We start from the raw sequence: 23,575 nt of genomic DNA, 5'->3' as shown, positions 1-23,575 counted from the left end.
AATCTTATAGTAACTATACAATCTTTCCCTTTCTTCCAGTACACCAGAAAAAGAATACCGATACTTGTATCATAATTATACCACTCACATCATAAACGAAAGGTCTCTCACCTCCTGTAGCAATGGGCTGCATTCGAGTAGTCACCGCGGCTGTACCAGAAGTTTCCCCTTTCACGCTTCGCGTCACTGCAACCAAAAACATCACGTCTGTGAAAGCTTGTAGATATTGCAAAGTCACGTTCATAGAAACGTGGCCAGACAGAAACTGCACAAGATACAGAAGACGAAGAAGAGGAACTCTTGCGATGGTGGAAAATGAATACGTTTAGCACTGATTTTAGGTCCGCATTTTTCTTCAAACCAGCACTTCCCGGAGAGCTCCTAGCACAAGATTACAAGTTCTATGTGCAGGCTTTCTTCACGGTCATATTGGCGACTATTGTAAAGATTGTCCACCTCCTTTTCTCTTTAAATATAGACAGTTGTCGCCAGAACATCTGGCACAATATGGTCATTCAATACCTGTGACAACCGCAATACTTCAAGGAGTTAATTAAGAGGGTTAATCATCTTCAACCAGTAAACTGGGCAATACATCAGGCACGGGATGAGCCAATGCCTCCGTTAGAAGATGCCTGCTGCATGAGCTGAGAAGCTGGTTCTGGCCCCTCTCCTCTTTCCTCCTCTCCACCAGGGTCGGCTGCAAGCGCTAGTTACGGCAGCTGCTCTAAACTTGAATCATGTTTCCTTGCCTCCGAAATTTTAGCGGCGTCTGTTGCAATCCCGGAGGCAGGACCCGAGGGCTCTCATCAAGCCATTGGACGAGCGCACGCCGGCCTAGCAATTGCCACTTCCTCCGCAATAGGAAATAGGGTCGGCTGCGAGCGCCGTCTCTCTGCGACTACCCTGGACTACAGGAACCTCTGCTCCAATGGGAAAACCAGTGACGCGGCAGGCATCTGGTAGAGGAGGCATTGGATATGCATAGGTCACGTGGCCCGTTGAACCACTAATGCGTCAATCTGTGTACTGTCGGCAAACCCTGGGAGCCCTGCAACGTACACACGCACCCAATGGAGAGGCGCTCCTGGAAGGGCAGGTCAGTCTCCTCCTTGGCAGGATAGGTGTCCAGCAGTTCGACATGGAAGTGCAGCCTCGCCTTGGGGGGTACGTCCGGTTCCCTGAGATGGTGAATAAGAGGCCTCAACTGTCTATCCAACCAATTCTCACTTGGCAAAGGCTGGCAACGTGTCGTACAGCACAAAATACACGAGCCCATAAGACGGCAAGGCATAAAAGCTTCAACTAAGCACACAAGCGTGACTCAAGAGGCAACGGAAAATCTGATATATTGCCACATATACGGTTAATTTACTTTTGGACCGTGTTCCCTTTCACCGAAGTGTCGTTATTACTGCATTATCATTCTCGTGCAAGATGTTCTTGCAGTGCCAGGGCATTAGTGAATGTTGTCATCACTTAATACCTAGACGGGCTTGGCTAACCTTTGTGCAATTTCACAGAAGGGAGCCAATTACCACGGAAAATTTTTATCCTGATCAGGCTCAATCGCAATCAAAGGCACCATTGTGACACCGGTATTATTCATATTGTATGCCCGTTGCATACATTGGAATACAATCTCTCACTGATACAAGCACTACCGACTGCTCCAGACTGCACCATGATGGATGTATAGATAGTGGTCGGAGTCGAGCAATGCGATTCAATTCGATAATCGCCGAGTGTGCTCACCAATATTGTTGTCCTCAGGGTGCTGCTTTTCATCCCTGGCAAGAGTTCCCCCAATAAACAGTTCTGTTCTTCCCATCCATTCTCTCAGCTAGTGCTTCTACCTGATCAACATCACTACCTCATCACAATGTTAAGACAAACATTGCAAACAAGTGCACAAGTGAAATTTCATTTGTATAAGTAATCATTACTCTTTTCAACACGCTTCCAGTGCCGGTGAGACTAATATTGAATTAAATTGGCAAAAGGAAGTGCTCCTGTGCTCGGAGCATGCACTACAGTGCCACTTAAAGGGAAACTGAAGAGTCTGTCGAATTCAATAAGACGCTCATATACGGATGCGGGAACCTTAAAACCATGCAGGTAAAATTTTGCGGTGGATTTTTCACTTAGGAGCGACGTAACCGTCGGTTAAAGTTGAGCTGTCGCTCCACCCCCCCCCCCCCGTCGCGCGTCGCGCGCTGCTGCTGATGCTGACGATGCGAGCGGAGACCGGAAACCGCGGTGCAGTGACGTCAGCATTGGTGTTCCGTTACGTTACAGTCTCCGTGAGCGTGCCTGACCGAGCTCGTTTCTGCATACGTGCCGTCATAATCTGCTTTGCTTGACCCTGCATTCATTTGTTTGTGTGTATGTAGAGTGCAAGTTGACGTGCGCAGCATCAACTGAAGTGGTGGGCCGATCATGCCGGCGTTCTGTGCAGCCTACGGTTGCATGAACAACAGCGGCCGCGACGACGTTCCCATGTTCCATTACTTCTTGTAAAACAAGAAGCTTGCAGCTAAGTGGGAGGCTGCTGTGAATCGAAAGAATTTCAAGTGCTCAAGTACAACAGTGCTGTGCTCTAATCACTCCCGTGATGATGATTACTACCAGAGTTTATCAATAATGCGTGAACGAGTGAGAGTACGACTTGCTGTTAGCAGGCTTTCTAAACGCAGCACGAGAAGGTTGGGGCAACGGACACACAAAGACGGGACGGGTGCGGGCGGACGGATGGTAACTGGTCTTGGAAGATCTTATATATACAAGAACTGCTCCAAACCTGGATTTTAACTTACTACTAGCTCCTTCGTGTTAGCATGCTAAACGGAAGGTGCATGTTTACCTCCCACCCTTGACGCAGGTTTCGTCACAAACCGCCGTTAATCTTCTATTTGCATGTGTGTTGTGAAACAGCCTACATGCAGCTACTATAACGCAGTGTAAAGTTTGCATGTGGGCAAGACGCCCGACGAGACGCTTGACCAATCACAGGTGGAAGCGAGTCGTGCGAGCTGCCCCGAGTCTGCTGCTGCACTTTCCGTCGAAATAAAATGTTTGCGCTTTCTTTCGCTCAATTTCGATGCAATATTCGAATTCGGAGTGTCGAAAACCATTACGTACAACTCTTCACTCATTTTTTCTGGAAAACCCTTCAGCTTCCCTTTAAGTTCCCCTCACTATCATTCTGCGATTTTCAGCCCTTCAATGCATCTTTTAGAGGTTCACATACAGTCATTTATACAGTGGCTTGTCTGTCTGACATTTTCAGCCCAATGAAAGTGGCATGTTGTACTATGCCGCTCCATTTTCGAAGAAATCAATGAGCTCGAGTACTTGGACTGGCACCCTTTGGACTTTTCATGGTAGGGGTCAGTGAGCAAACACAGATGATTTAACTTTTCTGGTGGCTAAAAAGAAAAAAACGCCTTTACTGTGACCTGACTGGTCACTTTCTTTAGTCCAACCAAAAGCTTGTATAGATACAAAATGATGGCCAGCTTCCACTTATTCCCAGAAGCATTAATGTAAACGCTGTGCGATCTCTCAATTTATTTCAACACGTCAGGTGTCCCCAGGTGTCCCCAAGAAGCCCCCCCTGTTTCTCGGGTCTTGACATCAGCACTCGGGCAGGACCGAAGCCCTTCCTTTGTTGGATTCAATACCCTTATGCATGACGCCAAGTAGCTAACGCTTATAAGACGCCTCGTGTGGTTGGATACAATATCATATTACAAAATAACAAATAAGAGACGCCTAACACGCTAAGAGTGAAGCCTACACTCTGTTATAAGATTTGTAATGCAGCTGCCCTGAAGATCGTCTTGCAAATTTTTAAGATTGCCTGATGTGCGATCTGTGCAATGTGCAAAAGCAAATGCCTAATTTTGCTTTCAGTCATTATTTACTAGGCTAGAGGTCCCCAAACTTTCTGGCATTGGGGAACCCAACCTGCCTTCCGAAAGTGCTGTGGAAACTCCCTCGCCCTTGCTTCTATTTCATACAGATATGTTTATGCTTTTAATCGTTAAACTTAAACTGTAATATGAAAATCCCCCGAAGAAGGGATGGGGTCGGGTTCATTTTGGCCGCTCAAGGAACCCTCAAATGCTATTTATGGAATGCCTGGGTTCCATGGAACCTCATTTGGGAACCCCTGCACTAGACTGATCAGGAGCATCAAAACTGCCTTTTTCTTCATCGTTTGAACAGCATGCGGAGCATCTGTAACGAGGTACCGGCCCATCAAAGGACTCACCGTTCACTTGCTGCAAAATTTAAAGCAAGAGGCTCTAGCCACATGGTGCTGCCACTTACAAATAGGTACTAATTGAAGACGAGCACTCTACATATCACAAAAGTTTCCGTCACTACCTCATGGTAGCTAATGACAATGCAATTCTGTTTACATCGCCAATCTTCACTATAGTATAGATTGCTGTGGTGCAATTAGCCTCACAGGAAAAGACGGACACCAGTAATAAATGGTGCAAACTACTAAGTCATTGTCTATCACCTGTCACTCACATGGCTGTAGTGGTTCATGCTTGAGTAAAACAACATTACTGTGGCAGTCATGTTGCTATGCTTGTTCACTGCTTGTACACTGTGAAGAAAAGCACTTCAAGATCGGCAATTGCCTATAACGAGGCGAGAGGGGGAGGGGGGGCTGAGAAGGTTGACAGGGCGGGCTCCATTGATTGATCAGGATTTTACAGTACGTAACAGCAGTACCAAAGAAACTCGTGAATGGCGGCACGCCGAAAGCCCAGAAAACTGTGGTCCAACATAAGTGTAAGCTGTGGGTTAGCATTACAGCCTCACCTTCCCTGGTCCCCATAGCCCAGCCTGGCAGGGACCACAATTTCGGCCACCTCGCCTTTCTCCATGAGGGCGAGTGTGATGTCCAAACCTGCACAAAAACACAGCCCAGAACAAGATTGACAGGGCACCCCAACAAGGCAAGCACACAAGATCATGCTGAATGATACCAGCACAAGCAACACAGGCTGCAGATTCTGCCATTAGCCTTTTCTGCACCAAATTTAGTTTTCTAGATAACTATCAAAATTTCCCCAATTTCTTTTATAACTGATCTATTGTGGACAGCTTTTGTAGTTGCAATATCGGGAGTTCATTTGTTCTTTTCTGTAGTCTGTTACTGTCAAACTTTTCACGCTCTTAAATTGCAGATGGGCATGGCAGATGTGCTCTTACATGAAGCCTGACATTTCTTGGAACAAAACTCGCTTCTGCATCCTCCAAGCAACGCATCATACCTCGAACAGCGAGGAAAGGAAATTGCAGAGGCACCAGTGGCAAAGGGCTTTTATCAGGCCAGGCTCATGCGAGTGAGGCAGCCAGAGGATCGAATGCTTCTTCGCAATCGTCAGTACTAAGTAGCAGCTCTGAACATAGCTCACTAAAGCTTTCCAGGTCTAATTGTTTACCTTAGGTGAAGAAACGTCAAAAAGAACACCACAAATCTGTCATTGAAAAAGGCGGCCATCATCTCTGCAGTCACCAGATTCCACACCGCCATTTCACAGCAAAGCTGTTTACCTCTAGCCCCTGTATGCATCGCCCGCATGCGTTTCGAGGCGGGATACCCTGGGTGGCTTGCATCTGCATCGGGGACCCAGCATGTGGACAGGATGTGCACGCTGCCAATCACGTGGGGGAGAAGGGAAAGAGTGTGGCGATGGTGCCTGTGCACGTGGCCAGCACTTCTGTGGTTATAATGCCACGTGTGTTGGAGGTGCCAGCACGGCTGCAAAAGTGGTTGCAGCAGATGCATGGGAGGTGTGGTGACCTCGGCGGTGCTTGTGCTGCCGCAGTGTGCTGCCATACCAAAACAATGTATGATTTCATAATGTGTGCAGCCCATGTATGCAGCCCATGCATGCAGCCTAAACAGCTTCACTGGCAATCGATTTCCATATGAATGTTGCAGCCCCACAAGCTTTTCAATACTGCAGGGAGCCAGCCGTGCCCACAAGAAAAAAAAGAAAAAAAAAACATTTGGGGAGGAACCGAGGGGGGGGGGGAGGAGCTGGTGCCACCTAGTGGGCATTCACGTCAAAATGATAAAATTATGGCAGCCAGTAGACTAAAAAAAAATTCCTGGGCGTGCGAGACTTGTTCTAGGCACACAAAGGGTTAAGATTCACTGAATACCTACTCAAAAACGAAATATATGCTACTAACAGTGAAGAATTAAACACTGCTAAATTTGTCAGTGCTGACATCCTTACGTACTAGCATTTGCAATGGCTATATGCCTGATACCTCCAGTAATTACAGGGAAATACTTAGACGGAAAACTTGCACAACTCACTTGAGCACTTAAGTTAAATGTGGCAGAAGGTAAAACAAAGCATGGTATCTGTAATCAATAAAATTGCCTAATGCAGTTGTTTTGCTCATAGTGAAGAGATTGCACTTATTTATCACGGCAATCATTTTTCAGGAATTATGAAAGAAATGGTCACTAATTGCCACTGTGTGCGGTTTTTATTGGCGCAAGGGCCAGGTATGGCCAAAGAGCGCCATGCCAGTTTCAGTGTCTTTGCAGTGTAGTGATGGATTCTATGAAGTTGAAGTGATGCGGTTGCAAAAGGGCCTAAAAATATACGCCCTAAAGTGAGTAAAATCTGTATAATAAGATTGTGGCGATTACATATGACGTGTACTATGAACATTACGATGCATTTCAAAGAATGATACAATGTATAAAATATATCAGATTCTAAGATTGGCTAGAGCACTATTGCCTCCTTAGAGCCATTGAAACACAAGGGCCTGGAGGCATGTGCTATGCAAAATAATTATCGCAGCGCCACCCTCTGGAACGAGGATGCTCTACGAGTTTATTGGACTTATAACATGTAAGATAACATCATTTAAGAAACCGAGGACTGCCTTGGTGTTAAAAAGCGGTTCCTTAACAAAAAAGATAGCTGGGTGAAGAGATGTAATAAAGGTATGCAAGAGGAAAATGTTTCTCTCAGACCAATTGCCACTGTTTTAAAGCAATTCATAAGGTGGTAGCTTGCATACTTGTATGAAATATTACAAGAAGGCTTCCTGGCCAGTAAAAAAAACAGAAGCAGTACATCCAGCCTACTATCAGCTATCACAAACACCATTAGCAGAGGATTCCTGATTAATTTCCACACTCTGAGAGCTTTCTGCAACTGCACACACATGTTCTGGCATTTTGCTTATGCTGAGAAGTGGCCCCAAAGATGAAAAACTGAACCTGCTGCATCAGGTTTGGCAGGAACCTGTGATAGCCACCCAGCAACATAGCAAACATTTTAGTCACCCTGCACCCAACTGTTGCAGGCAGAAGGAAGATGAAGCGACAACATCCTCCTTTAAGATGGCGGTGCAATGTGGCAAGTCATGGCTGCAATGTACAGGATTCATTTGTCTCAAGTTCAAAGCAGTGCATCAGCGAAAGTAACAAAGCTGCCAAACAGTGTCAGATAAACATGTGTTGACATAACTCACCGCAGACAGTTTCCATGTCGCCCAAAATGATGCGCCAGTCCTTGTGTTCCTCAAACACAGTGCCATCGTCTAGTGTGCCCTTCACGTTTAGCACAACCCAGTTGCACCTCTGCGGCCTCGAGTCCTTACCCAGGCCTGGCTTGATCACCTGTGGCCCACAGCATCACAAGCTTTTCTTTACAAACTAGGAATCAGCAACTAAGAGAATCTCAGAAGCACAAATTAGGTTGAGTGATGACTGGCTGCTAATCTGGACATGGCTAGTGACGGTAATGAGGTCATTAGCAACACAGAGTGTGATCCACTGTTAAAGTGAACACATGATTGCAGAGCATGCATGATTTTTCCCTTCTGGCAAGTGTACAATCCTCCAGCTTTGCCTGCAGATGACTTGTGGTTACTGGCACTGGCATCTTTGTACATCCCTGCATGATGCATTGACATAGCTTCAGCTGGCAATAACAGCTAGAGAGCCAGCAAAGTGAGGCCCAGACAGTGGGGTGTTCCTTTTAAAAATGAACCACACTGTACAAGCGCCTTGTCGTGAACTGATATACTTTGGAAAGTGGAGTAAAACACAGACTAACAGGATCTGCACAAAAAGAAATATGCTTGCACTAGAAATTTTATTGTGACTGTTAGTGTTTTGCGAGTGTTACTGAGTGTTAAAGATAAAGACAACTACCAGATGTATACCTGAAAATATAAAGAGGTGGTGTAAGGCAGCCAGACTTGTGGCATAACCTACTGATGGGTGTGCAAACAGATTAAGAGCTCAAAGAACCTATTACAACTGGATCATATGTATTGCAAAGCTATTCAGCATTTTCAACAGATTTTTTTCACAACAGCTACCACTGTAAAATACTGCTTGCTTAATTGCTTTTTGCAAGAAATGGAAATACCCTCCACAAGAACTATATTGTCTTTATACCTTTTCTTTGTGCTTGCTTCATTACGTAGAATATTGGCTTGCCAAGTGAGATGCACCATCTGCCTGCAAATGTTATCCTTAGGATGTTTGCTATGGTAGACCAAGCAAAACAAGTCAGACTACCTTTCAGCATTTGAATTAATGTTAAGCAAACAGCAGAGTGGTATTATGAGTCAACTTCTTCCCTTCTGTGCCAGTGGCAATGGCAAGCCATACTACATTCTGATAAGTTAGGGCAGAGATGTCATTGTTTCAATGCATATTTCTGCGTAACTTTTGTTTACCATTGCATTGTTTTTGCATAAGCAGCTTGTACAGTGACATCCAGTGCTGTGTAGAGCATGCGAGCGGCCGGCTTTGCTCTGCAGGGTGACACCTGGTGGCAGTTGCTGTGTCCGAGATAGTGTGCCCAGGAGCATGCGCGGCCTAAGAGACATGCAGAACCTGTAGAACTGCTTTTGACAAGTGGCGACGTTGAACAGCTTTTTTGTTTGCTTTAATCTGCACTTGGTCTGAGGGCGCTTGCGGCACGGCAAATGTCATAGAATGAAGCGCGTGGGCTGATAACCCGCAGGTCCTTTCGAAACAAATGAACTGCAGTCCCGGACTGTTCGAGATAACAAAGGCGCTTACGAACATGACCGCTGGTTAAATGCAACATGCGCAAGTTTGCACGTTTATTAGGCCGCACATGCTCCTGGGCATGCTATCTCGGGTCCAGCTACCTGCCCCAGGTGCTGTCCCGCAGAGCAAAGCCGGCCGTTCGCGCGCTCTACACAGCAGTGGATGGCACTGTGCAAACCTCAGCACTGAGGCCACAAACCTAAATAAATCCCTGGCAAGCAACTCATTCACACATTTGTGCTCCCCTCACTGCAGCTTAGTTTATGCCCAGTATTCTTGTTAAGAGTCCCCTCCCCATAGGTACATTTCTTTATGAAGTTTATTCCATTATGTTACTAATAACCTCGCTCCACCTTTCTGTGGCCTAAACTGAGGCTGAGTGTTTATTGTTACCATACAAAACAGCCTTTTCTTAATGCCAAACATCTCTGCTCTGTTAAACACCCTCAAGAATAACAAACCTAGATACTTTCAGCTACTAATACGTGTGGTGTCAAAGATGGATTTGCCCAGTGGATCGAATTGACATGCAGTTAGCAGAGCCATTGGTCATGTGACTCAGTGGCATGGAACTCTGCCATGCATGGAATGTGCCAGGCTTGCCTTATGATCCAGTATCAAGTGAGTTGTGCAGCACTCGTTCTGTTAAATTAATATGTTAAATAAATTGCGACAGTGCTTCATGTGAACCTAGTTTTGAGCATGCATGCTGTGTTTGTTATGTACTTTACTTTTTTACATGAACAGTTAATTCCCCCTTAAGGATGGGCAAATGATCTATAAGAGATGGCGAAAAGCAGAGACCTCAAAAAGTGCTGACAAGTGGCGGACATTTCATTAACAGTTCCGAGCTCTGTGGACTAAGCAGTGCAGGGCAAAGAACATGTGCAGCTCGCAAAGCTAGTAATGTAGGACACACAAAAGGCCAGCACCTTCTTGCCAGGCTTTCTATAACCTCTTTCCTTAATAAGACTGATAAAGGTTACATGGGTTTGAGCTGGCATTTTAGTGAATCAGTCTCTCTTATGTTTAATCTTGACGCAATGGCGTGAAAAAGACAAGGACACAGAAACATGAAATGTATACCACAAGCGCCATAGAGTCCTGGACACTGCGTTCAGATCAAAGAGAGCCAAGCGCAGTGTTCAGATCTCCTTGGTTTTTATGGTGCACATTTATGTGTATTTGTGTTGACCTGGATACAGTGTTCTTTCTGTGACAAAAACGTTATGCTTATATGAAGTGGCAGCCATGTGAACACGAGCCATGGAGCCTGGAGGTCGCTTATATGCTGTTACATTACGCTTTCTTACTGTTTGAATGCTCTAGACAGAAGTGAGTGTCTGAAGATCTGTTTTAAATGAAAACGGTTAGCAAAACAGCCACCTCCAAAGGTAAAAATGTTGCGAAACTTACATATATCTCTGTGCAACCACAAACGACACGAGATCGGCTGGCTCATGAAGTGCAGCCTCAGGTGCGTTTCAAAAGCCGATTTCCGAAAGGCATAGGAACGTTCTACGCAGACGTCCGACCACAAAGGTGCGTGTTTTAAAAAGCTGGCGTGAAAGAGCACTTAGAGTGCTCTTTCACGATTACCCTTAGTGAAACGAACGCAACGTATTCGCTCAAGTTCATATGCGCCGCTCGTAGTATCTTATATACTCACCCGCTTTTTGAGTTCGCCGCTTCCGAGGACGTCGAGCCAGCCGTCCTCGTCAACCTCCTTCTCCGGCTCTTCGTCTTCGATGACTATTTTCTTTTCCTTCTTAGCTTTCTTGTCAGTGGACGACTTTTCATCGACATCGAAGCTCTCCAGCGGCGGCATATCCGCGCTTGACGAGTCACCGTCGTCGTCATCGTCCCCAGAGCCGTCAACTTTCCGCGCGCGCGACCCTCCGGGTAGTTGCGAAGGATCGCTACTGCCGTCGCCTTTGACGACCTCTGCAGCAGGCACGTCAGGGCCGTCTCCCATTGGACCGACTCGGAGCGGGACGTCTTCGTTACCAGTCACCTCCGTGATCACAGGCATAACTGCTTATTTTCTTCTGGAACAGAAGAGTGTATCATAAACCGCCGGTGCGGAGTTTCGACGCGGAGTCACGAAGGAAACGTTCCCTACGCGGCACATATACGACGGGGTCGGCGGCCTCCCGTTCTAGAACTTTTCGAAACTTTGGATTTCGAGGCGCTGTGTTTTAAAGACAACCTAAGGCGGGTGCACTTACGATCCTACGGCTAGAAACGGTTAACTCAGAGCTCTAAGCGTCTGGTGGTGATGGTGCGACAGAAAAAACAAGGGGCGTGACGCGTCCGAAAGCCGGACCGTCCGAAACTCACACGTTTTCTTCGTCGCAGCAGACCGGCGTGTTCCGCCGCGCGGAGCGCACGCAGCCAAATGGGCCAATGACCGCACGGTTTGGTGTCGCGATCGGCGCGCCGGCGGCCTGTCGTTTTCTGTGTTTTCTACAGTGTTCGCAGCTTCGAACTTTTACGGATTTTACCAGTAGGTATTCTCTGGGGTAGCCAATGTCTGGCTGAGAATAAGAGGAAGAAATGTTGTTGGGCAGGCCATGTATTGCGTAGTAACCGTTGGTCTGTTCGAGTTGCAGAACCGGGAAAATTTTGAGGCATTTGATCGTAGATCACTGTCAGCTGACGCAAGACAGGGAAAAAGACTGCGGTACGCCTTCATCCTGCAGTGGAGATAAAATAGGCTGATGAAGATAAACCTACGGATTTAGGGCTTTTATATTGAGCGCATTGCTCGTCATGGGAACGTCGTTGAGGGCATAGTCATTTTTCGTGTGCTCCCACAGGGAGCTTTACTGGCGGCGCGTGAAGACTGCACAAATCGAAATGACGACGTGCGTACTATTCCAGCATATTCTAGTAACCAGTTATGACCACGCGGAATAATTAACCTAGAATAACGTGCATGGCATAGCCTTCTGTCACGCCGTTTAATCTACGATTTCATATAATCACTAGCCGGTATACGCTTGCGTTAGTACTGGGTCGACTATCAGCAGCAGCTTGCCTTTTACTTGTTTGCACACTTCTACTGATTAGTGCTCCACCCCCATAACAAGAGATTAAATGATAAATTAAGAAGGGGACTCTTAACATAGCATCAAGGCTGTGGAAGCATTTCTGAAGAAAGGAAACGGTATTGCAGAGATTATACTGCAAAGGTTTTCCGACACTTCTGGCAACACCTCAGCAGTTAACCTGGAAGTAGCGTGGCTGCTGTTTGACGCGATTCGCGTCTGTTTATAACTGTTGGAAGCTGCGGAATGTAGATGTTTTACAGTGATACATTATTCTCTATGAGCACAAAATTTAAAGTGACAAGAAATGTGCCTCAACATTTGCAAAGGCATGGCTTTTAAAACCACATACTGGTGTGTGGTGACAGTGTGGAATTCCGAGATGAACGAAACTCAGGCAAGTGCTGTACTGTACAGTGTTTCAATAGTTCATTCCACGAGCTGTAATATACAAACGTTATAATATGCATTTTCAGCAGCTGTTGTAATTTTTTTTATTATTTAACATGTTCTACCTAACACTTGCCACAATGATGTCCCAAGGAAACCTTTGGTTTGTTCCTAAAGCCACCTCCTCTGTGTTTAACAGAGCTCCCTGTTGTTTGGTATAAGCCACTTCTCTGTTGCAGTTACATTGATTCACTAACTTCATTTGTGCTTTCAGTTCATGCTGCATTTGCTGCCTTTAAGCCTCATCTTCACTTTTGACTTCCTGTTCCTCATCTTCCTCTTCCAAACCTTCCACTTCACCTTCATTGTCCACAATGTAGTCTCCATCATGCGAGGAATTTTCAACTCCAGGCTCCTGCTTGACCACAATATGGATTTCGTTCGTGGCACCCGTGAAGTCGGGGTTGGAAACAAAGCCTGGGTGGGAGTTTCGATAGTGTGAATGCAATGTTTTCTCCGAAATGTAGTTCTTCAGGCAGACTTGGCACTCAAATTTGATTTTTGTGTGAACCTGCAAGTGACGTTTGAGGTTGACCTGCTTTGTGAAGCGCCGTGGACACACGTTGCAGGCGTATGGCCTTTCTCCAGTGTGCGTCCGCATGTGAATCTCTAGCTGATTCGTTGAAGTGCACCGCAGGTTACAGGTGGGACACTCGTTCTTCTTTGTTGCGTGCCCTTCCATGTGTTTCAACAAGTGCTGCTCTTTGGCAAACGACCGCTCACACACATTGCAGAAGAAGGAGTATGCGTCGGAGTGGAGCTTCTGGTGTGCTTCTAGCGCTGAGCGTGACTGAAACCTGCGATTGCACTGCTCACAGCCAAAGACCTCCTGATGGCATTTCTTTGTATGTGCCTTTAGCCTCGTGATGTTTGGGAAAGCTTCTTCACACAAAGTGCACGGGTGAGCGCGGTCCGACTGGTGCGTCTGCAGATGCGTTCGCAGGTTGACGGCCTTTCGGAAACGCTTAAGGCAGACTTCGCACTGGTAGGGCCGCTCACCTGTGTGGGTAGTTCGATGCGAGTTGAGGTTGGACATCTTCGTGAAGCGCTCGAGGCACACATCACACTGGTACGGCCTTTCCCCTGTATGGATCATCTTGTGAGACCGGAGATCGCTGTTGGTGTAGAAGCGCTTGTTGCAGAGGTCGCACGCATGGTCTCGCTGGCCCAAGTGGATCTTCATGTGCGCCTTCAAGTTGGAGGCTACCGTGAAGGACTTGCCACATGTTGAGCACTTGTGATCCCGCTGGCCCGTGTGGGACAGCAAATGAGTCTTGACATGACTCGAGGTGGCAAATTGCTTGCCGCAGATCTGGCACTCATGTCGCTTCTCACCTGTGTGTGTAAGCATGTGAGCACGCATATTGCTGTTGACAGCAAACTCGCGAAAACATATCTCACACTGGTATGGCTTTTCACCAGTATGCACTGCCATGTGTGTCTTGAGGTGGGTAGACGTGATGAATCCCTTGTTGCACACTTGGCAGACATATTTGCGCTCACCTGTATGAATGCGCCGGTGAGCCTTCAGGTTGCTCGACACAGTGAACTGGCGGCCGCAAATGTCACACTGGTGGGGCTTACGCCCAGCATGGATCATCATGTGCGTCTTTAGGTTGCTGCGTGATGTGTACCACTTATTGCAGATGGTGCAGCAGTGGTCCTTCTTGGCATGGCTGGACACAAGGTGCGTGACATATTCGCTTGAGTCGCAGAACTTCTGCTTGCACAGTTCACAAGAGTAGACCTTCTGCTCGTTGTTCCGGTGTGACTGCACATGCGCTTCCAAGAGGAACTTTGAACTGAAGCTGCACCCACATATTGTGCAAGCATGCCCGTGACCGGTCACAGGGTGCGCTTCAACAACCATGGGCTCTGGATCGTCGACATCTTCAGAAAGAGCCACATCTTCTGGAACTATAATGTCTCCTGAGACAACCACACTCTCAGGGATAGCTACACCTTCGGAGACAACCACAACTTCAGACTTGTTGCCATCAGCTTGAGGCTGAATGGCAGCAGCCACCATGAATGGACACATGTTTCCTCCATCAGCACTGTGGTGCTGCTCTATCTCTTCCAGAGAGGAGAACTGCTCGTCACAGGCACCACACTGGTAGACAACCGTATCGTAATCTAGCTGCTCTTCTTCCATGACGACCTGCAGAAGGGAATGAATATATCATTCTTGGTAAGAAACGCGGGCACGAATTTTCGAAAGCCATACAGATTTTAAATCTAAAAGCAGGCTGAAGCCAAAGAACAGCCTTGTTAGCAGCAAATGTTTACATCACTGCGATGAAATGGCAAACATTGCAATGGCCAAGCATCTGAAATTTTAGAACCACCATCATGTTACATGACACAGCGTGAGCCAATCAAATGCAGGCGAGAGAAACACAAACCGAAGGCTGTGTTTACTACTAAACGCCTACTAAAAATCTACACAAAACTACTGAATACTACTACACACACTACAAACGACTAGACAATACTAAAAATCTGCACACGTTGCGAACATAATGCAGAAAGCGTTATGTATGTGGAACAAAAATTTTAGCTGCATTCAACGCTCGTTTTATGGTTTCGCCTGTGTGGGCTTAATCAGTGGGAAGGCATCGCGATGTCGAATTTCTATCACTTGGCTAAAGGTCCAACGACGCTGACGCCTTTGGCAACAGCGTGAAAACGGCAAAGGGGACAAAGATTCCATTCGCATTCTGCAGCTTGGGCAACGAGTACGTCGCACTCCCGCTAACGCCGCACAGACGGCAAGGGCCGACCGGTGTTTCTGTAAAGCGCCAGAAGCGTTCCTCGATGTCAATTCGACCGCCCCGCAAGAATCGCCAGTGCTACCAATATATCGTGGTGTCGATGAATTTTTCAGCGACCTGACCACGCCGTTACTGTGCCTCTGTGCGGAATGATGACCTGCTGCTACAACGTGACAGCTGACCAGTCTTTCCTAAATAGTTAGGAAATTGACGTGTGCGTACATAGGATACTTATCACATTTTCGGGACCAGCGCTGTCGCCTTGCAAAGGTGCGTTCGGTTCTTGTTGCGCAGAGCGAAGACGACGATTCACCAACAAAATTGATGGCCAGTACCATGCCGCTTCGTAAAACCTAGCAAAACCGCTCCCGAAGCAAAATAAACGCGTCAATAATTTTCAGACACCGGCATGTATAGTAGAACGCTACAGTTTGTGTGCGCCCACAACTACATTCGCAAGGGCAATGCCGACTTGATTTCAGCAAGCGCATTGCCATCGCCCCATTTCGGCGCTGCAGGCACGCGTGGTTCGGAGTGAGAGACCGGAGTTCCCAGAAATCTAGGACATTGGGCAAATACGGCATTTTCTTACCTTTGTGTGAAGGAGATTACTAACTAAAACTATTTTAGTTTGCCGAACGCGTCGGCAACGTCAGCAACGCACGATAAGCCTAATTCCCGGTGCTGTTTTGGGCATTTTTTTCTTTCGCCCTCACGTGACGGCCTGCGTGACGATGAATGGATGGATATTATAAGCGTCCCCTTTGGAACGTGGCGGTGGGTTGCGCCACCAAGCCCTTGCTACTCTACTGCCTAATATCCTACCTAGGTTAAACAATGAAAAAAGAAAAAAAAAGAACAATTTTCTGATCCCCTATTGCGAACTGTGCTTTTGTACGTCTCCGTCTTTTGTCGTTTCCCTACTTTTCTTCCACCAATCCTCCAGTCGCCTCTTACGGTGAGACGAGGCAAACGCCATCTGTTGAAAGTGCTTTATACCACCGTTCGGAGGTTTGCATTATTTTGGACTACAGAAACGAAAGAACGAATCGAAACAAATTATATTTGTAATGAAAAACTACCATTGTTTGCGTTTGTCCTTAGCACCGGTAGGAAGCCAGGGCGCTGCTGTCCTATGACAAAATGTTAAGGCACTTCTACCACGTTTGTTAACGGTGCTGACGGAACAGGGCCGAATGTAGGTGCCGATCGCCTACTGATTACGATTTCTATTTCTACAGCATGCTCGCTTTTCCTGAAAACAACCAACCGCAGTGCGTGAATGAACCGATGGGTCTGAGTAAAACGGAGTCATAACATAAATACAAGCAACAACATAACATTTCGGACAACTTTCAGGTGGCAAAGAGGTGACAAAAATTAATTTAAAAAAAAAAACAGCTCAACACAAAGTAAGCGACGTTGGATATATAAGAGTTAATTTGAACGCTATTTCGCCATGCCCGGCTAGCTCAGTCGGTAGAGCATGAGACTCTTAATCTCAGGGTCGTGGGTTCGAGCCCCACGTTGGGCGTCACTCTTTTATACTTTTTTTTTCTTCCTTTATTTTCTTCCTTCTATGTGATTAGCATTCCTTGGGAACTTCACGGATCTACCTTTCTACCTATTTGACAGCGTAACTGTTTTCCCGCCTACTTGGATGACTGATTCACTGGGTAGAACAGCATCAGGCTGATGTGCTGAAGGAACAGGGTTGGAAACCGTCGGCCTGACTGTGACTGGGTATATTCCTCTCTTTAATTAACCCTTTTGGCACAAAGTTGGGTAACTGGATGTGTGCCACATTGGTATGTGCCGCTCTTCAATGACAAAAATTTTAAATTTGGCCGGTGCTCAGTGGAATTGAACCAGCGATAGGCAGTAGACAGTTTTAGTTTAATGTTAGCGTAATAGTGGGATTAAGAGAAATATATATAGTGCAACCGTTCTGCAAACGAACTTTGCGGAAAGCGAGTTTTAGTATAGCGTGATAACCTAGTTTACGTGCGGGACGCTATTGAATTACGCTTTGAATTTCGCATACATAGTGCTGATTCTGTGTCTGTGTGCATCCGGGAAGTTAAAGAGGCAGCGCAACGAGCGCCAGGAGCGCGCTGCATTTGTACTTTCCATGTCCGTCGATCTAGTATTGGCGGCGAGGAGTTACGGAGTCGCCATCTATCGGAAGCGCCTCGCTGGCGTAGTATGAGGGATCACGCGGCGCGCTCCTCATAGCTAGGTTTTGCTGTCAGCGCTCACTGAAAACACCACGCGCGAGCTCTCCCGGACATTTCTGTAAGTACTTTCGAAACGAGAGAAGTTTTTTACTGTCTAAATAATAATCTTGGGCAAACTGAAAGCACAGAATCGTTTACAGACGCTATCTCTTCACCGAACACGTACAGTGAACGCAACGCCACTGCGCGCGGTCGCCGCGATGGAGTCTCCGAACCGGCTTCTTGCATGAAAGGTAGGCAAACGCTGGGAGCAAACTATGTGAAATATGTTCTTATAGTGTTTGTATAACTAAATGGAGCGTAATAGAATTAAGCCTCAATGCAGCGATCGCACAGATTCGCAGCGACCGACTGCGCGTCTGCATGCTTGTCCGCGCACTGTTTTGCTTTCGCCGCGTACGCGTTTCCGCACCGTGCCATGAGCTTTAGGCCACAGAATACGAGCATTTGACAGTATACAAGCAACCATTGTCGCGCGGGCGCTATCAGAGCTGTTCAAAAATAATTTCATTGTAGAGACTTCGACGCCTGCTCTGTGCCGTTGCGACGATTCAATTTTTTTTTCTTCTAAATTCTTGGACGTTTCAATATTATTCCTCGAGTTGCGTCGCACTGCATGTTTATCGGTGTTCTCTGCATGCGATTTCCCGCTGCTTCTTTTTTGTAATCCAGTGCATTAATTCATAACTCAAACATGACCATATGCCATGCTTTTTTTTTAATGTGCTCCTTGCCGCTCCCTTTCCACTCCAGTGAACTTGCCAATATCTATAGCATGGACAAGTTTATATAGACCAAACCGTCATGACATTAGACGGGCAGCGGACTCGGGCGAGCGTCTCAGTGCGCGTTTTCCGAACATGCAGACCCGGCGCCGTAGCAGAAATTTATTCCTCGCGTCTGTGTTTGCTGCATACCCGAGTTGTAGCCGATGGCTGTTTGCCGGTTTTATGTTTCGCGAGCCAAGCTTCACGCAGCTTCTTGTCCTGCGGCTACGTGTGAATAAGGCTGACACCGGGCTCCGTTGCGTACGTCCGGCACTGCGGCACCGAGCAGTAGCCTACCATGTTGCGCGCCTTCAAAGGCAGCCACTACCTATTGTAGTGCTTTCAAGCGTTCTAAAGGAGACACTCAAAGCGGGAAAATCTCGCCACTAAATGAGGACCGCAGCGTACGACGGAATTTGAACTCTCGTTTTCAGCTCGCTCCGGCCCAAGCAACAAAAAGACCGCGGCAAAAAGTCGGCCCGACGTCTCCGGCCGACTGCAAAACGGTTGGCCCGACCTCGGCAACCGAGGGCGGCCCAGCTTTGGGGATTGACATTGGCCTAACGTCGGCCGATCGTCGGCAATCGATGTAGGCCCGACCACTGTGGCCGACTTGGCCGACGGCGTCCCATACGAGGGCCTACCAAGGCTTTAGGTACGTAGTCAGTCGGCCAGCCGTAGGGCCATTCTATTTGGCCAACGCAGCCGAGCGCATGCCACGCGCGGGCCAGCCATGGCCCTGACGACAATAATGGTCGGCATTGTACCGGCCCGGTGCTAAAAGCCGACGTTGCTTTTGACGCCCCGAATAATCGTAGCATTTGCATCATGCACTTACAACAGCATGCGCATCACGCATCACGCTTGTGTGGTGGCCGGCATAGAAGTACCAGACGAAAGCCAACGCTTTTTTGTACTTTTCATGCCACATAAATGCCAGACAAAATGTTCTTATACAGGTCTTTATTTCTTGTATTTGTCTTGGATATGTATACACCCACACGTTCACAAAAGTTTCAAATGCTAGTTCATGGTGGGCTTGAAGCGGGGTCACGACGCCTTCTCTCGTTCCGGCCTCCATCCCTGTCAGCTGCTCCGACTAACCAGCGTTTCGTGACTCCAGCCACTGAAGCCAGTGAAGCGTCTGGGAAGGTGCTCCTCACAGATGCTGCAATAAAGCGGCACATATAAGAAAGCTGCCCCCGCTTTATAGTTCAGTTGGTTAGTCGCATTCCATTTGAAGAAATGAAACAATAAAAAAGATCATAAGCCAGATAAAGAAACGATAACAAAGTAATATTAGGGACGTGCAAATCAGTATCGAAGATGTCAGGAAGAGTGGCTGGACGACACAAATCGTGTAAGTACCGGATAGTTGACAATTTATATGTCGTTAGCAATAGGGGGAACTCAACACGGAACCATAACAAAACACGCATACACAGTGGCTACTGTGTCGGTAGTGCGGCTATTTACACCACGATCCGTCTTGTTGCTTCCCGTGAGCACTGCATGAAACAGCCAAGTTGAAACGCTGAGACAAAGAACGCGCCGGAGCCCGGAGCGCCAAGCGGCACAAGGAGGTGAATAGGTAAATGTCTGGAGAGGCAAGAGGGGAAGTTTATGGCATGATACATATACTTGCTGACATGGTGGCAACGATGATAGGTCTATGTTTTGCAGAAAACAGTTTGCATACATGGGTTAAAGCAGAAACAGCATATACAGCATATATTATATGGTGAAGCAAAACAAACTTCTCAAAAGCAGTGACAAAATATGGACGCCGCAAGTAGAACTCACTTATTACGGCATTATTTTATTAAAGAAAGTGCTAATACTGGACGCAGCAAGATGCAATAGGCAGCAGCTTGTTTGAATGAAGAAAAAAAAAAACGAAGCATGCAGTTGGTACCGATGTTCGCAACGTGCACAAGAAAGCTGATTGTTATGCCATATTTCTTACTTAGAATGAGATTCGTGATGGCCGGGAGCTTCACGAAGGCGTGCTTCCTCCCCTGCGACCCTTTCCAGCTGAACTGCAGTGCAGCTTCATTTGTAAGTATGCCCTGCAGAAGAGTGCGCACGGCATGACCGATGTCCGTTCCTCCGTATCTCGAAAAAAAGTTCACCTGCACGAACCAGCGCATGTAGAGCTAAACCAGACATCCAAATACGTGGTTATCGTGGTCTGTAAAAAATAATGGTCAGGATAAGAAATATGATCGCTCTCGTTTTAAATGTTTTAACCACATAAAACAAATATATCTAGAAACAACGTTCTATGACAGAACGACATATGGCTGCGGTATTGTATGAATGACAAAATGAAAATCAGCCAAATATAAACATGAATACATAGTTTCTCTAAAAAGAAAACACAGCATGTAAATCACCATCTGTTCCATGCGGGAATCTGAAGCTAAATATTCCTCTAAGATACACTTTAGAGCCGCCCAAGGAAACATGAGGACAGGAAGGATAGATTTACTGGCTTGGCTCAGAATATCATTTTAAAAAAAAAAGACATCCAGGCAGCGCGATAAATGAATACAACACAGTTGCACAAACAAAATAGCACGCAGACTGCCACGAGACAAATGTATAGGTATACATAACGTCGAGACCGCGGTGACAAAGTATTACACGTAAACTACGAAAATACAACAACAGAAAAATTGAGGAACAACTTACATATGGGCTATCCGCAGGGTTTCACATACGCGGCTTCTTGTCTGATGTTCCTAGATCTACTCTAGTTCACATGCGGAGATGTGCCACACACAATCCATTCTTACCTGCAATGCACCAGACGTATATCGTACAGGCATATACAGTTTTGTTTTTTCATCTGTGGGAAGGAACGAAAGCAACTTCTAATTAATTATGACTTGTCCGCAATGACAACCAGACAAGCGTCTTACCTGATTTCTTCCCGAATGGTGGCGACAGTTCCGAGCGTAGCAGGTCATTCGCACACTGTGCTTCAATTTAAGCAGTGTCGTTCCAGTGTTTCCTTGAGAAAAATTAAGGAAAATACAAGACGAAAAAATAATATTAGAAATATATACATGAAAGTACGTCTCACATTTCCCTGTCCCAACTCTCGAACGCTTGATCGTTCTCATATAAAGCCTCTTTTTTTTTTTTTCCTGTCAGAAAAAATAAGCCCAAAAGACAAGGAGCTTATCATACGTTGCAAAACCATTTACGCAATACAAAGCGAGTTTTGTTCACATGAAAAAGACAGTCATGCATTACACAACGTCAAATTAAAATGCCACTTACGAGTACGCATATCTTGAACGGCGAGATACGGCGGCTCCACTGCATGGAAAGGGCTTGCGCTGTTTTTGTCCATGTCACTTTTGTGTAGTTTGCGTTTCTATGCGCAGTCCATGATAACAGAAATGCACCAACTAGTCTACCAAGAGACGCGGAACGAGCTGGCATCCAGAGCTAGCATTTGGCGGCAACTCACGCAACTGCTTGCGCCCCCGCGCCATTTGGCGGGAACTCGCCTGCGCCCCTGCGGGCAGCCGGCGTTGAGCGTGACGAAGAAAAAATAGACAGCAAGGAAAGTCCCGCTTCGCTTTCTCGCCCCGTCCTCGCTGGTGGGAGCTGATGCTGACAGAGAGAATCGCCCGTCCCTGCTTTCCAAGAACCTCTTCATTCCTTCTGGGAGAGGGAGATGCGACAGCGCAAACGACCTCGGTTCCCCACACTTTTCCTTTTTTTTTTTGTCAGGCGCTTCCTGTGAGCGCGTCGCCGTTTCCTTTTGGCGTGTGTGCTGTGCACGTGCGTGCGTGCGTGCGTCTGTGTAATATTTTGGAGGGATTGGTAGCTCTATACGAATATGTATATAGCTTATGTAAACAATAATTTTGACCTCTTCAGTGAGTCGAACAGTACTTTGGGTGCTATGCACGTTAGCATGTAGGTTCTGTTTTCTTTTTTGGGAGTATTGCATAAATATTGTATAATCTTGTTTTGTTTCCCTTTGTACTTGTTCATTATTGTACACCTGTTATTACCGTGTGCAATTGTCTTTGTCCGCCCCTCATTTACATGCGCGTCACGCTAAAACTCACAGTTTAGCGTGAGATTAAGCGTGGATTTTTTTTAAGTGTATACTGAGGTATTTGTGTTCTTTTACTCGAGGTATTTCCTGGCCCTGTATTGATACTGTCTGTTCACTGTTTTCATTGAGTACTGTTTACCATAAAAGCTGATTTCCTAACGCTAAATTTCAAATGTTAAATTCTTACCTTCATGTGCACATATATTCTCCAGGCGTTGCATAACACTCCGCTTGTTAGCTAGCAACACAATGTCGTCGGCATAAAACGAACCTGGAAGCTACTGCTCTACTATTTTAACCGCCTGTTTGTATGAGAGATAAAATCCAAAATTGCTTCCCTCTAGCGGCCTTTTCATACTTACCATGTACATCACAAACAGCAGTCCCTAGTTGATATCAACTTGCTTCTCGCTCCTCATCCCTCCCCATTCAACGCAAACTGTATTTTCTAGGTAGGTCTCTGTCAAAAGCTATATAAAGTCGTTGCCTATGCCTTCCAGAATATCCCACAAAATTTTGTGGTCTACGTTGTCATACGCTCCGGTAATATCTAAAAAAGCCACATAAAACAGTCTCCTCTCTTTGGATATTTCAATACACTGAATAAGAACAAATAAGTTATCATCCAGACGCCTATTCTGAACCCGTTCTGAAGTTCTCCCATACCATTCTCTGCCCATGTTTGCACTTGTAATTTAATTACCTGTATTGCTAACGTGTATATTGCCGATATAATGGTCAACGGTCTATATGGGTGAATTCAATTCTTTTCTCCCTTATCTTTATACATTAAATTCATTCTACTTTGTCTCCGGCTGTCTGGTATTCGCCTATCTTGTAAGCCTTTTTCTACTGCTTCCCACAGAGCTTCCTTACTTTTTGATCCTAGTTCGCTAATCAGCCTAACGGGAACCTCGCCTAACCCTATGGCTGTGCGCTTTAGAAGTTTCTCTGGTTCTCGTTAACGCTCTTCTTCTTTAAAACTACTTCATCATTGCCTTGGAATGATTCGGTCGTTATTTTTCGGATGTAATTTAATGTCGCATCCCCTTCCATTTTTTTTTTATCTTAGTCTAGGACATGTTGTTCTGTTCCAGACTTCCTGCTTAATAAGTTTGTGTGTTT

At 46.3% G+C, this 23,575-nt stretch overlaps 2 protein-coding genes, 1 long non-coding RNA gene and 1 other non-coding gene across 6 annotated transcripts in view; 1 reads left to right on the top strand and 3 right to left on the bottom strand.

Moving 5' to 3' along the window:
• The window catches only part of LOC126543953 (peptidyl-prolyl cis-trans isomerase FKBP8-like), a 43,376-nt gene extending 31,846 nt beyond the window's left edge, over nt 1-11,530 (bottom strand). The window contains exons 1-6 of the mRNA XM_050191127.3: nt 11,432-11,530; nt 10,761-11,139; nt 7,534-7,681; nt 4,843-4,930; nt 1,071-1,181; nt 112-186 (exon numbers count right to left, since the gene is read on the bottom strand). Coding sequence (XP_050047084.1) covers nt 112-186; nt 1,071-1,181; nt 4,843-4,930; nt 7,534-7,681; nt 10,761-11,123 — 785 coding nt within the window. The 5' untranslated portion in view covers nt 11,124-11,139; nt 11,432-11,530. The remainder of the gene's footprint in view (nt 1-111; nt 187-1,070; nt 1,182-4,842; nt 4,931-7,533; nt 7,682-10,760; nt 11,140-11,431) is intronic.
• A 1,016-nt stretch (nt 11,531-12,546) lies between these two features.
• On the bottom strand, nt 12,547-16,102 carry LOC126543967 (uncharacterized). Of its 2 annotated transcripts, none has more exons than XM_050191136.3 (2): nt 15,958-16,102; nt 12,547-14,752 (listed from the first exon to the last, which is right to left on the bottom strand). In XM_050191136.3, exon 2 carries the CDS (start codon nt 14,744-14,746, stop codon nt 12,827-12,829), a length of 1,920 nt encoding a protein of 639 aa, XP_050047093.1. In that variant the 5' UTR covers nt 14,747-14,752; nt 15,958-16,102; the 3' UTR covers nt 12,547-12,826. The 2 variants fall into 2 exon arrangements, with proteins under 2 accessions (XP_050047093.1, XP_050047101.1); XM_050191144.3 differs by lacking the exon at nt 15,958-16,102 and adding an exon at nt 15,588-15,839.
• A 724-nt stretch (nt 16,103-16,826) lies between these two features.
• Nucleotides 16,827-16,899, top strand: TRNAK-CUU (transfer RNA lysine (anticodon CUU)). Its single transcript has one exon. It is a non-coding gene; the product is annotated as a tRNA-Lys (tRNA).
• Nucleotides 16,900-19,315: 2,416 nt separating this feature from the next.
• On the bottom strand, nt 19,316-22,751 carry LOC126542795 (uncharacterized). 2 transcript variants are annotated; one of them, XR_008608360.2, is made up of 5 exons: nt 21,658-22,751; nt 21,294-21,385; nt 21,064-21,220; nt 20,336-20,560; nt 19,316-19,537 (listed from the first exon to the last, which is right to left on the bottom strand). It is a non-coding gene; the product is annotated as an uncharacterized lncRNA (long non-coding RNA). The 2 variants fall into 2 exon arrangements; XR_008608365.2 differs by having other exon boundaries at nt 20,336-20,501; nt 21,658-22,749.
• Between the last annotated feature and the right edge of the window lie 824 nt (nt 22,752-23,575).

Source organism: Dermacentor andersoni, chromosome 3 (genome assembly GCF_023375885.2).
Source record: "Dermacentor andersoni chromosome 3, qqDerAnde1_hic_scaffold, whole genome shotgun sequence".
NCBI classification, from domain to species: Eukaryota; Metazoa; Arthropoda; class Arachnida; order Ixodida; family Ixodidae; genus Dermacentor; species Dermacentor andersoni.
This window is presented reverse-complemented; position numbering and strand designations above follow the sequence as displayed.